The 16,103-nt window shown below is 43.5% G+C and overlaps 3 protein-coding genes and 2 non-coding genes across 5 annotated transcripts in view; 2 read left to right on the forward strand and 3 right to left on the reverse strand.

Annotated features, from left to right (window-relative positions):
* The first annotated feature begins 2,875 nt into the window (after positions 1 to 2,875).
* Cmklr2 (chemerin chemokine-like receptor 2) lies at positions 2,876 to 3,973 on the forward strand. The gene has a single exon (XM_038341067.1). The coding sequence runs from the start codon at positions 2,876 to 2,878 to the stop codon at positions 3,971 to 3,973; it is 1,098 nt and encodes a 365-aa protein (XP_038196995.1).
* A 2,706-nt stretch (positions 3,974 to 6,679) lies between these two features.
* On the reverse strand, positions 6,680 to 9,299 carry Eef1b2 (eukaryotic translation elongation factor 1 beta 2). Its single transcript, XM_038339227.2, has 6 exons — positions 8,907 to 9,299; positions 8,474 to 8,596; positions 7,778 to 7,904; positions 7,472 to 7,538; positions 6,981 to 7,106; positions 6,680 to 6,878 (listed from the first exon to the last, which is right to left on the reverse strand). Exons 1-6 carry the CDS (start codon positions 8,984 to 8,986, stop codon positions 6,724 to 6,726), a joined length of 678 nt encoding a protein of 225 aa, XP_038195155.1. The 5' UTR covers positions 8,987 to 9,299; the 3' UTR covers positions 6,680 to 6,723.
* LOC119822073 lies at positions 7,229 to 7,360 on the reverse strand. The gene has a single exon (XR_005286679.1). It is a non-coding gene; the product is annotated as a small nucleolar RNA SNORA41 (small nucleolar RNA).
* LOC119822064 lies at positions 7,623 to 7,701 on the reverse strand. Its single transcript, XR_005286671.1, has one exon. It is a non-coding gene; the product is annotated as a small nucleolar RNA SNORD51 (small nucleolar RNA).
* Positions 9,300 to 9,417: 118 nt separating the features above from the next.
* Ndufs1 (NADH:ubiquinone oxidoreductase core subunit S1) overlaps positions 9,418 to 16,103 on the forward strand; it is a 39,557-nt gene continuing 32,871 nt past the window's right edge. Inside the window, exons 1-4 of the mRNA XM_038339228.2 lie at positions 9,418 to 9,573; positions 14,118 to 14,183; positions 14,975 to 15,066; positions 15,643 to 15,750. Of these exons, the coding sequence (XP_038195156.1) occupies positions 14,123 to 14,183; positions 14,975 to 15,066; positions 15,643 to 15,750 (261 nt within the window). The 5' untranslated portion in view covers positions 9,418 to 9,573; positions 14,118 to 14,122. The remainder of the gene's footprint in view (positions 9,574 to 14,117; positions 14,184 to 14,974; positions 15,067 to 15,642; positions 15,751 to 16,103) is intronic.

A 16,103-nucleotide genomic window follows, 5' to 3' on the forward strand; every position in this document is an offset into this window, starting at 1 on the left:
CTAAAAACGAGTAGATGAACATAACAGTATGATGGACTTATGCAACATAAAGTTTTTGCTTGAAATGGCTCAGCAGTAAAGAACCCTGACTTCCCTTCCAGAAGACCTGGGTTCGATTCCTAGCACCCCACACAGTGGCTCACAGCTGTATGTAAATCCAGTCCCAGGGGATCCAATGCTCACTTTTGCCCTCTACGGGCATTTACATGGTACACATGCAGGCAAAATATCTGTACATATAATTTTTAAATTAAAATAATCTTTCTGTCTACATGATCGGATGTCATGCACACAACCTCATTGATCTTCATTCTTTCTTTTCTCTTTCTTTTTTTAATATTTATTTATTTATTATGTATACAATATTCTTTCTGCGTGTATGCCTGCAGGCCAGAAGAGGGCACCAGACCTCTTTACAGATGGTTGTGAGCCACCATGTGGTTGCCGGGAATTGAACTCAGGACCTTTGGAAGAACAGGCAATGCTCTTAACCACTGAGCCATCTCTCCAGCCCTCTTTTCTCTTTCTTAAAAAAATTCATATTTTCATTTATATGCTTATTGTGAGGTGGGTACAACATGACATGTACGAAGAAATCAGAGGACAAACTTTCAAAAATAGGTTCTCTTCTCTCTTGACTTGACGCAGGTATTCAGGCTTGGCACCAAACACTCTTCCCCACTGATCCATCTTTAAAAGATGTATTTATTTATGTATTTGAGAGCTCTGTTCGCATACATGCCTGCATGGCAGAAGAGGGCATCAGATCCCACTATAAATGGTGGCAAACCACTGTGTGGCTGCTGGGAATTGAACACCGAACCTCTGGAAGAGCAGCTGGTGCTTTAAACCACTGAGCCATCTCTTCAGCCCCACTGATCCATTTTAAAAAAAAATTTAAAATATATTTTGTGTATTGTTTTACTTGCATGTGTGTTTTGAGTAACACATGCAGTAGCTGCAAAGGCCAGAAGAGGGCAGCAGATACCCCGAGGCTGGAGTTAGACAAGGTTGTGCATCAGATATAGATCGGTACTAGGAAAGGAACTGGGGATCCTATGGAAGAGAAGCTAGTGCTCTTAGCCACTGGGCCATTTCTACACACACACACACACACACACACACACACACACACACACACACACACACACTGCTGCATCTTGCTAACTCCCTTCCCTCTGTTCTTATTGCCCAGTTTTTTCATCATTATCTTTTTTTAAAAATATTTATTTATTATGTATACAATATTCTGTCTGTGTGTATGCCTGCAGGCCAGAAGAGGGCACCAGACCTCTTTACAGATGGTTGTGAGCCACCATGCGGTTGCTGGGAATTGAACTCAGGACCTTTGGAAGAGCAGGCAATGCTCTTAACTGCTAAGCCATCTCTCCAGCCCCACCCCATCATTATCTTTAAAATTAAATTATGTCTGTCTTTCTATATCTATCCATCCATCATCCACCCATCCATCCTGTGCTTGTGAGAAAGAATGTACCACGGAACACTGGTGGATCAAGGACAAGTTTTAGAAGACAATTTTCTCCTTTCACCATGTGGGTCCTGGGTTTCAAACTCACCATCAGGCTTGGCAGCAAGCCCCTTAACCTGCTGAGCCATCTCGCCTGTCCACTTACAGCTTGTTCTTCCTTTATTTTGTTTTATTTTTAATTTTTTTGGGTTTGTTTTGTTTTTTGTTTTTTGAGACAGGGTTTCTCTGTGAAGCCCTGGCTGTCCTGGAACTCGCTCTGTAGACCAGGCTGGTCTTGAACTCACAGAGTTCTGCCTGCCTCTGCCTACCAAGTGCCGGGATTAAAGGGGTGCACCACCACTGCCTGGCTAATTTTTTGTCATAATTATAGAAAATAATCCACATTAATTCAAAGCAAAGGGATTTCAATGGAATAAAAATTTAAATGCATTATACAAAAAATTGATGTGAAAATTATATGGTCATAATAAAGTTTACTCTTAAAGATATCTTTTATTCGGGGTGGTGGCTTATACCAATCTCCTAGCATTGGGAAGGCTGAGGCAGACGTGTTGCTGTGAGCTCTAAGCCAGCCTAGACTATACAGTGAGGTGCAAGCCATCTATAAGGCCTACAGAGTGCTAGCCTGTCTCACAAACCAAAACAAGGGAAAAAAAACAAAACAAAACCAAAAACACCCAAAGCCAAAACACAACAGAAGTAAAGATAGCTTCCAGCTGAAAAGCCATCTCTATTGATATAACTGATTAGGAGCATTCCCCTCATCTTCAGGGCTGGGGCCGAACCTTGCTGTAAAGTGTCTGCTTGGCATGTTCAAGGCTTCTAATTTAAATACTAACACCAGCTAAAAACAAAATTCTGGGCGTAAAATATTTGGTCAAAATCTTCGCTTCTTACTAGCATCATGGAAGTAGACGCATCCAGAAAGCTGTTGTTCTGGGGCTAACAGTCAGGGCTGCAATCACAAACCCGGAACTTTCCACTGTGTAAGTACCAATCTGCTTTCCTCTGTATCTGATGGAAAAATAACGCATACGGGGAGCCTAACAAATGCTTGCTGAATGTCAAGATTGTCTTAATGCACTGTAATGCACTGTAAGTATTAGGGACAGGGGACTTGACCTATGGAGTGGATCATTTTAGCTTAACAATTACTGAATCACAAATGAACTCTCAAAAGCTTTGAAAGCAGAATCAGTGAAACGGGGACATGTGGCCATCTTTGGTATAAACACAAGCCTGAAAAATAAGCCCCGGCACAGTCATAAAATGAAGGACTTTTGTGTTTATGTTCTTTATTCATCAAACCTAATTTTCTTCTTTAAGCTTTTTTTCCATTAAAATTTGCTTTTACAGCTCTCTCTACTCTCCATCTCCAAGGCCATCATGGAAGTCTCAAAGGAAACATCATTTGAAGAATTTGAGAATTATTCCTATACCTTGGAATATTACTCGCAGGAGTCTGCTTCAGACGAGAAGACACATCTGGGAATTGTTCACTGGATCTCCCTGCTGTTGTGTGTCCTAGCATTTGTTCTGGGAATTCCAGGAAATGCCATTGTCATTTGGCTCATGGGATTCAAGTGGAAGAAGACAGTCACTACTCTCTGGTTCCTCAATCTGGCCATTGCAGATTTCATTTTTGTTCTCTTCCTGCCCCTGTATGTCTCCTATGTGGCCTTGAGTTTCCACTGGCCTTTTGGCCCGTGGCTCTGCAAGGCTAATTCCTTCATTGCCCAGCTGAACATGTTTTCTAGTGTTTTCTTCCTGACAGTGATCAGCCTGGACCACTATTTCCACTTGATCCATCCTGTCTCATCTCAACGGCACCGGACGCTAAAGAACTCACTGATCGTTGTTCTATTTGTCTGGCTTTTGGCTTCTCTGCTTGGAGGTCCTAGCCTGTACTTCCGTGACACTCTGGAAGTCAATAACCACATTATTTGTTATAACAATTTCCAGGAGCATGACCGTGACCTCACCTTGATGAGACACCATGTTCTGACCTGGGTGAAATTCCTTTTTGGCTACCTTTTCCCTCTGCTGACAATGAGCTTCTGCTATTTGTGTCTCATCTTCAAGGTGAAGAAGCGAAGCATCCCCATGTCCCGTAAGCATTTCTGGACAGTCCTCTCTGTAGTCATTGCCTTCGCGATCTGCTGGACCCCTTATCACCTGTTCAGCCTTTGGGAACTCACCGTGTACCACAACAGCTCTTTCCAGAATGTGCTACAGGGGGGAGTCCCTCTCTCTACTGGCTTGGCGTTCCTCAATAGTTGCCTGAATCCCATCCTTTACGTTCTAATTAGCAAGAAGTTCCAAGCTCACTTCCGGGCCTCTGTTGCTGAGGTACTAAAGCATTCGTTGTGGGAAGTCAACTGCCCTGGCACAGTCAGTGAACAGCTCAAGAGCGCGGAAACCAAGAGCCTGTCTTCCCTAGAAACAGACCATGTTCCCAGAAATCAGCATGGATTCTTCACGTGAACCCCATAAAAATTCCTTTCAGATGAAGCTTCGTTCTGATCTAAACCGACCATATTTTTGTTGTTTTTGTTCAGTGTATTGGCCTTATATTTTTGCGTGGGTATAAAATGTAGAATTTCTTCTTCCTTGCAATTTAAATGCCTCTTTCTGGCTGCCATCTGGTGGCGATTGTGATATTGACAACCTAAATCTTTTTCCCCGTTTTAGCCTGTGTCTATTGACGTACTGCATGCAATATATCTATCTATACGACTAAATAAATCATCTTTATAATGCATACCACATATTAATTATAATAATTTTCATCTCGAAAAGGTATCAGCCTCGTTTTTGGTTTCCTTTTGGGTCATTTTTGCGTGCACACCTTGATTGTTGCTCCTCACTTGCCCAGAGCTCACCAAGCAGCCTACGGGATGGCGAGCCAGCAAGTCCCAGAGCTCTGCCTGTCTCCACCTCCACAACCCTACACTGAGTGCCTGCCACCACGCCAGGCTTTTTCTAATGTGTGTTTATCTAAAGCCTTCCTTGAATGCTCTTGACCAACTAGGGCGTCTCCCCCGCTCCCTGATCTTCACCTTTTCAGTTACTAAAACAGAAAATTAATAAAATTTTTTTTTCTGGGACAGTTTCACTCTGTAGTCTGGGCTGGCCTCAAGCTCCAATAAACAAATTGAATATAAATATATTTTAATAGTATAATATATATATTCAACTTTTTAATAATTTACAAGTTAAAGTATTAGCTGGTTATATTGGCTTAAAATCTTCATTTCTGTTAACTGTTTATTTGCTAAGCTGACCCAAAATCTAATTACTTAAGTAATTTGTTAGCATAGTTCAATTTTGAGGGTCTGGAACCTCAGGTGGATAAATGATGCAAGTGGTCTAGCTTGGAATAGTTGGGACTAGTTCATCAACTGTCCTTTTTCTCACATCTGTCCCTTGACCCTGTCCAGAGTGGCCATACTTCTCAGTTCCAAAAGGTGCAAGAGGCAAGCGCTCCGCCGTGCGGCATCCTCAGGCCTCTTTACTGAAGGTTATAAATGCCACTCATACAGCCTTGTTTCAAAGCAAGACTAGGCCAGCTTGGAGGGACATCAAAGGGAGGGGGACAGACTTCTTGCTTCTTGACGAGACATGTTTGTCTGCAATTTTCTGTTCATTTTTAGTTCTTTAGAGCATCATGAAATTTGAAAATTCTGATTGTGTGCAAGTGTGTAGATTAGTTACTATAAACAATAGAAACATATTCCCAGGTGGGCTGGCCCGAACTACTTCAAAGCGCAGGCATTGTCCTTTTGTTTACGTGGACCCCAGTATAAGCTAAGTAAGATGCACTCTATGCCTGCGTTCGTCAGCATGCTCAAGCACTGTGGATCCCCAGAAGAGCAGGTGCTGCTGCCCTCTGCCGGCTCTCGTGGTTCTGGAATAAACCTCTGCTGGCTCCCATAGCTTTGACACTGCCCTCTGCTGGCCCTTATGATCCTAACAAACTTGCACCTGAATTTTCCTCAGTGCGTATTTTATAAATCTGATTATATAAATCTATTATATAAATATGTGGCTTCCCTCACTAAACCAAGAGCAAAAGTAGGGTCAGGCTGTGACATAACCCTAGATTAATTTTTCTGGATCTCCATCTACAAAATACAGAAAGCTTTAAAGAGACAACATCCAAACTATAACTATATCTGGTATTTAACATGAAGCCAAAATAGTTGATGTGTTCAATGGCATACTTTCCGGGCAGTACAATCACTGCTTCTAGCATACTGCCCATCTCAGCCAGCGTTTTCTTACAGCTTCAAGGGAAAACACCCCACATTCAACTACCTCATAAACCTACACACAACCATGGGAGTGCTGGAGGCTGGGAACTAGTTAACCGACACAGTACTATCAGGACGTAAGGCTAACACCAAATTATACTTTTGGGTTTTTACTTTTTTTTGAGACAGGGTTTCTCTTGGGTAGCCCTAGCTGTCTTGTAATTCACTCTGTAGACCAGGCTGGCCTCAAACTCAGACCTGCCTAGTGTCTGAAATTGAAGACATATGCTACCCAGATTACATTTCTAACAAGAGGTTCAACCTCTATAGCGCATCACATTAAATAATTCCTAAAGTTTGTAAATGGCTGTAATTGTCTGACTTCCTCCTCAGATACAGCAGCAATGTAAAACTTGTGGGGGAGCTGGATTGCTCAGCAGCTAGGCATACTTGAGGACCTGGGCACCAACACCCACAGGAGTTAACTCTGGTCCCAGAGGCACCAGGCATTCATGTGATACTCATACACATATACTGCTGAAGAAAATTTCGGTATGGCCGAATGTATGTATGTGAATGTCAGAGGACAACTTTCTACACCCCCCCCCAACTCTAGGGACTGAAAATCCAGGTGGCAAACATCTTACTGGTCAAAGATACAATTTCTCAAAAAAACTAATCTTGACATCTGGCCAAAATAGACCATATCCACCAGTACCATGTAACAGAGCTGCATTACCAACAGCTACAAAATTGTAAGTGCTAAACAATAACACTACATGTTGGGGAATCAGTCTTCTTTCACCCTGTGGGCCAGGCTGGTCATCAGGCTTGAGGTACCCATCGTTCCAGCCCCCAGTTCTTATTACTAATGGATTACATGGCCACCAAAGCCTTCCCTTTAATGAAGGCATAAACCATTTCTCATGATAGAATCAAGAGCACAGGGTTTTTTCTAGCTTTTATTCAAGTGCACTGATTTTAGATTTTGTTAAAAGCAGCCACATCCATGGATTGTACGTAGTCCTCAAAAGCAGTAATCTGCTCCTCCAGCATATCTGTTCCAACCTTATCGTCTTCAACTACACACTGTATTTGAAGCTTTTTAATTCCGTATCCCACTGGAACCAATTTGGCTACAAAAGAACATAAAGGGAAGAGTTAGGAAACTCTTATTGATGGAAAAACAATGAAAATGCATATAAACTCCAACTTCAGAGCACCACCATTAAACTTACAAGAGCCCCACACCAGGCCGTCTGCCTGAATGCTTCTGACACACTCCTCTAACTTCGCCATGTCTGTCTCGTCGTCCCAGGGCTTCACATCCAGTAAGATGGAAGACTTGGCAACAACCGCAGGCTCTGGAAAGATTAAGAAATGCATTACACTTACTCAACTAAGCACCTTTGCTCTAGGTCAAATCTCAACGTTTCCCAACAGACCATCTTCTTACGAAAAAGGACACAACCCCACAAACCCCATCTTGTGTCTGTCACACACAGGCCCCTTTCTGTTTGGCTAAGAAAGAGGCATGAAATTGTGTAACAGTCTCTATCCCACAGAGGAATGCTACAACCGCCACCGTGAGACCAGCTGCAGACCAGTACCTGTGGGCGCTTTACCAGCAAAGATGCTCAGAGACTAAACCACGTTAGGGTCAAGCTCAGGAGCAGACCACTTGTGCTATTATCTAACAACGAAGACACACGACTGTAAAATCACCCACTTTTAGCTTTCTTTGATTCATACTGTGCAAGGCGCTCTTCTCGGAGCCTCTTTGCTTCTTCACTTTCCTGTATAGGGAAAAAGAAATTCACAAAGTTGGTTATCTTCAGCTTATACAATGTAAGGAATGACGGGGTCATTACAGAAATGACCAGATTCATCAGTAAAAAGCAAATCCATCAGGAGTTCAGCCGAAAGATGGTGATTTGGTTTTATTCATCATGTACCCAGTGAGGGTTCGAATCCAGGCCCTGATACAGTATCTACACTCAAGCCTTTTCAATATACTCAGAGATGTCAGCCATACCTCCTCGTCATCTGACCCAAAGAGATCAATGTCGTCGTCATCTTTAACATCCGCAGCTGCACTTCCTGTGGTGTCTTCCACACTGGCAGGGCCATATTTGCCCAAGGATTTCTTCACTCCTGGCAGGCTTGAAAACAAACATCCTACCACTGTTAGGTCGGTGCCACACCCCTTTCCTTTCCTGAACAAAACACAGTCTTCCTTTCCCAGTACCAATCTGTTCTGGTTTTGACCCTTTAGCACAATCCCAGGTAAAAGCATTACGTGTGCCCGACTCTTTAGCCAACAAACACCAGTACTACGGGAGACAGCGCACTCAATACTCACTCTGGCTTAACAAACATCTCTGAGCTTTCATTACGATTTCTTAGTTAACTGGAGTTTACTCCCCAAACTCTCCATCGGTGCTGATAGTATCAGAAGGCCAGGGACTGAATGAGTGAGCTACCCTCTCACCCCAGCGATGCCCCCCGCCCAGATCGAAGCACATTGGCAGGGAGGTGTGGGGTGAAGTTTGACTGCTGTTGTCCATATTCTACCTGTCCTGTGAGGAAATGGAGGACTTCAGACTTTTGGCTTTCTAAGGTCACCAAGAAATTCAGCTTACAGCAGCCCAACAACACTAAAGCAACTAGAAACTGGATCCGACTTTGCCATGGTAAAGTCCGGGTGGTGCAAAGATATTTTTATTTTTACCTGGCTTTCTCTTTCTCGTAAGACTTGATGTGATTATACCAGCGCAGGGCATGGAACAGGTCAGCCGGTGGTGGGCCAGAGACCGCTTCAAAGACTGCCACATCGGCCTGTGATGGCACATACCTGCCGGCGAAACAAAAACACGCGCACACACCTTTCAAAGGAAAACACGATATACGACAACGTAAGACCGACTCTGCATCCGTCCAACCGACTCGTGGCAACTATTACGGGGTTAACAAGTTGCTTCGGTTGCTTTTCATTCTGAGTGCACCGAGCATCTGTTGGAGCCCGTGCAAGTTAGGAGGAGCTGCTACCGAGGAGGCAGGCACTCAAAGGCTACCATCTTCCCATCAGCCTAGCCTCCCGGGCGCCCCGCTTCCCTCCCGCCGCGCCGGCACCGGCGCCACGTGGCCCCGGCTCCCAGGCTCACCCCTCGATGTAGCTCTTGTCCGCCAGGTAGTCGTTGAGCACCTGGAGGCCGGCGGGGGTTCTGAGGTCTCCGAAGCCCATGGCGTCGGCGGAGGGAGAGAGCGCCAGGAGCCCGCGGCCGGCGCTGAGGGAGAAAAGGGCCCAGGCCGGCCGGAAAAGTCCTTATATAGAGACGGAGGCGTTTCCCTCCGCCGCACCGGCTAGAGGTTAGAGGTCAAAGGGCGTCACTCGTCGCGCTCCTCCACGCAAACCCGGGACCTGCGGGTTAAACGGCCAACAGGCTGTCCGCGGGCCTCCCCTGCGTTTGGAAAGACATGACTAAAAGAGGCATTGTAAAATGCCTACCTCCAAGGATTCCGAAAGTAAAGAAAACCGTCCCCGAAAGAAAGCCCTCGGCCTCGAGGCCTCGGCTACTTCCGGCGGAACTGCAGATCCAAGGCGACCTCTCCGCTTCCTCTCGGCTCTCGTTCGGGCTGACGGAAATTGCCGAACAGGAGCAACGAGGAAAAATGGTCGAGTCTGGGTTTTTCTTCCCTCCTGGCTTTCCGTCCACCGGTTCCTGTGACGGAGCTAGCCGGGACCGCCATATTGACTTAGCGGCCGGGTTCTAAGGGGTCGGAGAGCTCCGGACGAGTCAGCGGAGCATCCCGGTGGGCTCCGGAGGGAAGGTGAGGACGTGTTTATGTGGGAGGGCTGAAGTACCGCCAGCAGGTGTTTTTTTTTTTTTTTTTTTTTTTTCTCGGCCGGATTGTATCCTTTAGGGCGGACAAGTCGTTCTCCTCTTGTCCTTGACTGGGTACCGCCTCCCGCCCCGCCGCCTCGGAAACCCGGGAGAACCGGCAGGTGAGGCCGCCTGGCCTTAGTTTCTGCTCTGATGGAGCCGCAGGGAGGAGGATCGGAAGACCTTCGGGAGCTCGGTTCCTTGACAGGAGGAGGAGGCGGAGGCCGGCTGTCTGCCAGGGTCCCGAGCGACTTCACCTTAGGCAGCGCTGTTAGGTGCTGTCCTGCAGATGTCTACACGACTGTTTGTTTTGTCTGGTTCATTGATCACACTGGGAAGTATTTTATTCATTCCACGGACGGGGAAAACTGACAAAAACGTGTAAAAGGTTAGCCGGCGCTGGTTAGCTAAGCGGTTAAGAGTACCTTGCAGAGAGTATATCCGAATTCGGTTCTCTAAGTCAGGAGACTGACAACTGCCTGTCACTGTGCTCCAGGGGATTCACCACCCTCTTCTGGACGGGGAGCACCTGCACTCACATGACCCCCACGCAGACACGCACAGGCACACATAAATAATCTTAAAAAGTTAGCTCGGAGCCCAGCTGCAAATCAGGAAGCTGCACTGCCAAGTTCCTGAGATTCAATGTAAGATCAAACTGAATTGTAAACTTTAGATTTCTCTCCCCCCCCCCCCCCCCCGGGAATCTTTTCTTTTTCTTTTCCCACTGAGTTTTACATTACTAAATGGAGTGTTCCTAACCAGAGAAAAGTTTTAGAAAGTTGTTCCTCTAAGTCACAGCCAAGATACTAGAGATGTGCCAGGTGTGGTGTGGCCCGTCTATAATCCCAGCACCGGGCAAGCTGAGACAGGAGGATTGAACCCAGGACGCTACTAACTGAGCTACAGCCCCATCTTAAGTAGTTATTTCTGTTCCTATCTGATAGATAATATGTCTGAAATGTATATCAGTCCTGGCGGGGTGTCTTAGTTGGTAATGATGCGTGCTACCGTTCCTGACAACCTGAGTTTGATCCCCAGCACCCCCATGATGGAGGGACAGAACAGATTCCCAAAAGTTGTGCTTTGGCGGTCACGTGCATGTGCATGTGTGTTTGCTAGCACACACAAAGTAAATAAATGAATGTGAAAAACAAGACCACCACCACCAACAGACATGCACCAATCTGGATGTGGTGGTGTATGTTTATAATCCTGGCATTCAGTTGGGAAGTCTAGGAGTCCTGAGTTGATCCTTTCCTTTATAGCGAGCTTGAGGTCAGTCTGAGCTACATGAGATATATATAAAAAACACAACAAAACAAACTGTATACTGTATAAGGCGGGTTATCCTCGAACTCTCTATGTAGTGCAGGTTTTATATCATTGTATTGCTGGCCTCAAATGCATGATTCTCATCAAATGCTTCAGGGTCCCCAGTGCTGGGATTATTATGGGCATTGGGACACCATGCTTGACCTCTTCAGTACTGTTTGTCTGGTGGAGTATGTACTACTCATTCTGGAATTTGGTGACTTGTTTTTGTTAGTCTTCAGAAAAGGGAAATAGTCAGATTTCCTGTCAAGGAATTTATGATCTAGTAGGTACCAAAATCGATAATTCACATGCAACTTAGCATTGGGACTTTGTTATCTGTGCTTGGGATACAGCCCAGTGCAGGCTAAGGAAGTAGTCCTCCACTAAAGCTTAGCCCAAGTTTAGTAAGTAGAATAGTAAAATAAATGCATGATTGAAGAAGGACGCTTGAAAGAAATCCCACACTGGTTCAGAATTGAATATAATAGAGGGTTATTTATTTAGGGGTAGACTCACAGATCACAATGCTCTGCTCAAACAGGGAACAGCAACCAAATGCCACAGCCAAAGGAGAGAGTGGACAGAGTGGACGCACACTTTACATCAACATAATGTAGTATATGAGGCCCTGCCTAAGTAGGCAGGTAACTTAAAGGCTGCTGGCTGTAGGAATTACTACAGCACATGGTATGTGCTGTTAATAAAGAAAATGACCACAAACGAAGAACACTTCACAACTGATTGTCAGCAACCATTACTGATTAAGTTGAAGTCCGCTTTTATTGCAAACTTTTCTTTGTTTTTAGTATTGGCAATTTTTGACCTAGTAATAACGTCCTAGGAAGTATTGTAGATCTGTTCTGTAGATTAAGAACCAATAATTGATTTATACCAGAAATTATTAGTAGACTGTAAACAGACTGCAGCTGTCTGCAGATTCAATATCGAAAGTTATAGATTACTGTTTTGTTAAGGAATTAATTAAATAAAATGAACTATGAATTAATGAAAGTTTTAATTATAGGTCTTGTATGATAACTACAGACTTTAGTGCTTAGGATTTTATTTTATCTGGAATGGTAGCAGAGGCAGAGGCCTGTGGATAGATCTCTGGGTTTCAGGGCAGGCTGGTCTCTGTATAGCTAAAAGCCAGTTGTGGTAGCACATGCTAGTAGGATATGTTGAAGAGGTAGAGGCAAGAGAATCATGAATTCAAGACCAGCCTGGGCTATACCTTTGGGACTGAAGAGGTGGCTTAGTGGTTAAGACCCATGGTCGTTCTTCTAGAGAACCCAGGTTTGATTCCCAAAAATTATATGACAATTTAGCACCTGTTTGTGACTCCAGTTCCAGGGTATCTGACATCCTCTCCTAGCCTCTCTGGGAATCAAGCGTGTACACGGTGAACAGACATATATGCAGCAAAACACTTATACATATTTTTTTTAATTAAAAAGGAAAAGAAAAAATTCTGATTTTGCATGATTTTCTATTAATGCTACTGCTATTGAAACTTTTTTACTAATATTTTAATGTTGATACATTCTAATCACATAATTTTTTTCTCACTATCTTTAAAAGCTAAAAACAACTACACGAAAGACTAGTCATCTTGCATATCCCTGTAATCCCAGCAGTTTGGTGATAAAGGCAGGAAGATCAAGAGTATAAGGCTAGCCTGAACTACATGAGACCAAAACTAAATAAAACCAGCTGACTAAAAACTTAAAAAATTCCAAAGGAAAAATTATGATTTTAGAGGCTCTGCTGCAGTTTTATGTCAACTTGACACAAGCTAAAGTCACCCAGAGGAGGGAACATCAGTTAAGGAAATGCCTCAACGCTGGGCAGTGGTAGCACATACCTTAAATTCCAGCACTCAGGAAAAATTGTTTTCTTTCTGTCTATGAATGTTTTACCTGCTTGTATGCGTGTGCACTGTGTGCACTGGTGCATGCAGAGATCAGAGGAAGACATGAGTAACCACAGTTCTGGGTGGTTATGAATCACCATGTGGGTGCTGGGGACCGAACCCAGGTTCTCTGCAAGAGCAGCACATGCTTCAGACTTGGGAGCCTCTCCAGTCCCCTTTCTGTTTTGAGACAGGGTTTCACCGGGTTATCCAGGGTCACATTGAACTCACTCAAGGTCTAGGCAGGCCTGGAGCATGTGATCCTGCTGCCTTGATGTCTCAAGTAACTGAGATTACAGTCCTGCAGCACTGGGTCCGGTGGAGGACTGTTTGTTGTTTTAAAGCTCATCCGTGAGTTTGTGATAGATTCAGGATGGAAGTATAGTAGCAAGCACATTGCAGGCCTGCGAGATAAACATACTACTCAGCACAGAATGATGGGCCTCAAGATGTGTCAAAGGCTTTTGACTTCTGAATTACCTCAGGAAAATTTTAAGGTCATATATAATTCATATGTCATCCAAGAGTGCATTCTGGAGCCAGTTGTGGTAGCATCCAGGAAGCAGAGGCAGGAGGATTACTTCAAGACTAGCCAAGATTAATAGCAAGACCCTGCTTCAACAAAACCAAAACCCCAACATACTGGTAAGAGATGAGGGCAGAAAGGTTTTTTTTAAATTTGTTGTAAATTAATGATGAGTTATTTTGCAATTTATTTTACTTTATTCTTATTTCTTTTCTTTCTTTCTTAATTTTTTTTGAGACTGTTTTCTATATTTCTGCCTGACTTCAAACTTGCTATGTAGTAGAAAATGACCTTAAACTTATGATCCTCCTGCCTCCACTTCCAGATTCTGGGATTATAGACATGTATTCCATGTGTGCTGTGCTGGGGTTAGAATTTAGGACTCTGGATGCTGGGCAAGCACCCTTGTGCTTTGCACACCAACTGAACTGTGTTCCAAGCCCTTACCTCTTCTTTCTAGTTACAACTGCCCTTTCCATTACAAAGCCCAGACTTACAGCTGGAGATATAGCTCAGTTGTCTCACTTACATGTGGACCCAAGGCTACTGCATGCTAACTGCTTCCTAGCTGTGTGACGTGTATATGCTAACATCTCTGGGACTGAGAGAGAAACATCAGTACCTCTGAATATTCTCTTAGAATATGTGTATAAAAATCATAAAACAATACCAGATAATTTATAAATAGGTGGGTTTTTTACCTCTACAACAATTCATCTTTGTTTTATTTTTTTAGGCATCATGTTAAGGATACCTGTAAAAAGGGCCTTGATAGGCCTTTCTAAGTTTCCTAAAGGACATGGTAAGTTTTGTTGTTTTTTTTTTTTTAATATTCACGAGTATTAGACTTACCTTTGTCAGTTCTATGGTCTACTAGGTATTTCTTCAGAAAATTTGAGCCCATAATTTGCATTAAAACAATTGATCCAAGTTGACAGAAGAATTTTCAAAATAAAATTTTTTCTTCTTTAGTTTACAAAAAATACATAATAGAACATATTAGGAATTACATTCTGTATCAAAATAAAAAACAGTGGTCATTTGGTTTTTGAAAAGCAATGTTAAAATCTCAACTTAAACTACTGGTAAAAGCAGACAGTAAGGCCAGCTGGTGGCGGCACACACCTTTAATCCCAGCACTTGAGAGGCAGAGGCATGCATCTTTAAGTTTGAGACAGCCTGGTCTACATAATGAGTTCCAGGCCAGCCAGGACTACCTAGTGATACATGTAAGAAGAACCTTGATAGGTCTTTCTAACTCCTAAAAATGTGGTAAGTTTTCTTTTTGTTGTATGTTCATAAGTATTTTTGAGTGTCCCTCTCTCGAGCAAACGAAACAAAACAAAAAACCCACAGAACCAAATCTGACAACCATCTATATGTTGGATAGAATTGAATTGAAAAAGCTTTTGTGCTTTGTTACTTTAGTACTTTCTTACTTTACTTTAGATTTAGTTCTTAAAGAAATTTGCATCTAGAGGAAGAAAACTAGTAAAAAATAAAAATTTTCTTTGTGGTTAATCCAGTAGCTTCTGCTGTCATGAGTGAAGCTCTGTTAATTTGTTTTTCATCTTATTGTTTTTTTATGGTCAGTTCGAACAACTGGTATAGCAGCAAGTAACTTGATTGAAGTATTTGTTGACGGCCAATCTGTCATGGTGGAACCAGGAACCACCGTCTTGCAGGTATGCATATGTTGTAATTAATTTCGTGACTGTGTTCTCTAATTTTTGCTTAAAAATTATTTGCTTCATATTGCTTAGTTTAAAAATGAAACAGAACATTAGCTAGCAGGTAGTAGTGGTGGCACATTACTTTAATTCCAGCACGAGGAGGATTTCTAGGAGTTTGAGGCCAGCCTGGTCTGCAGAGCGAGTTCCAGGACAGCCAGGGCTACACAGAGAAACCGTGTCTCAAAGAACAAAAACAAAAAAAACAAAAAAGGAAGTCCAGGTATGAAGCACTGGGACAGTTTGACAGGGAACTGGTGGACAGCGGTTTAAGCAGATGGTGGGGAAAATAGACTACTCTGTAGACTGTGGCTGTTCATCTGATTCTCACTCGTAAGGTGAGGAGACGTCTAGGATTCATCAGAGGGTTTGGGATCACAGCAGAGTGAAATCTCTTCAGGAATCTATGGAGCAGTAGGTGCAGATAGAAGTGTTTAGGGATATTAGTAATGAAGGATCCCCGTCCGCCTTCTGTTTCAGTGAGGACAAGAACCATGCGAAGATCCTCTAATGCAAAGTTTTGTCTTCTAGGCTTGTGAGAAGGTCGGCATGCAGATCCCTCGGTTCTGTTACCATGAAAGGTTGTCTGTTGCTGGGAACTGCAGGATGTGCCTGGTGGAAATTGAGAAAGCTCCAAAGGTACATGATACCTGGAACTCCATATCATGTTGTGGGAGGGAGAAGACTTTCAGTCTTGCAGCAAACTTTCTTGAAAATCAACACAACTATAAATTTAGTACTTTTTTGTATGTAGGTAATTCATTTCTAAATGAAATACATTGATGAAAGTGTTATATAAAGTAAATGCTGTATAACAAATCTAGGAATTGAAGGTGGTTTCTTTAGACAAGGTTTCTCTGTTTAGCCCTGGCTGACCTAGAACTCTGTAGACCATGCTGGCCTTGAACTCAAAGAAATCACCTGCCTCCCAAGTGCCACAGCCAGACCTCAATGTATCAGTATCTTAAGACTCCTGGCGAGTGTGGAGCATA

Source organism: Arvicola amphibius, chromosome 8 (genome assembly GCF_903992535.2).
Source record: "Arvicola amphibius chromosome 8, mArvAmp1.2, whole genome shotgun sequence".
Taxonomy (NCBI): domain Eukaryota; kingdom Metazoa; phylum Chordata; class Mammalia; order Rodentia; family Cricetidae; genus Arvicola; species Arvicola amphibius.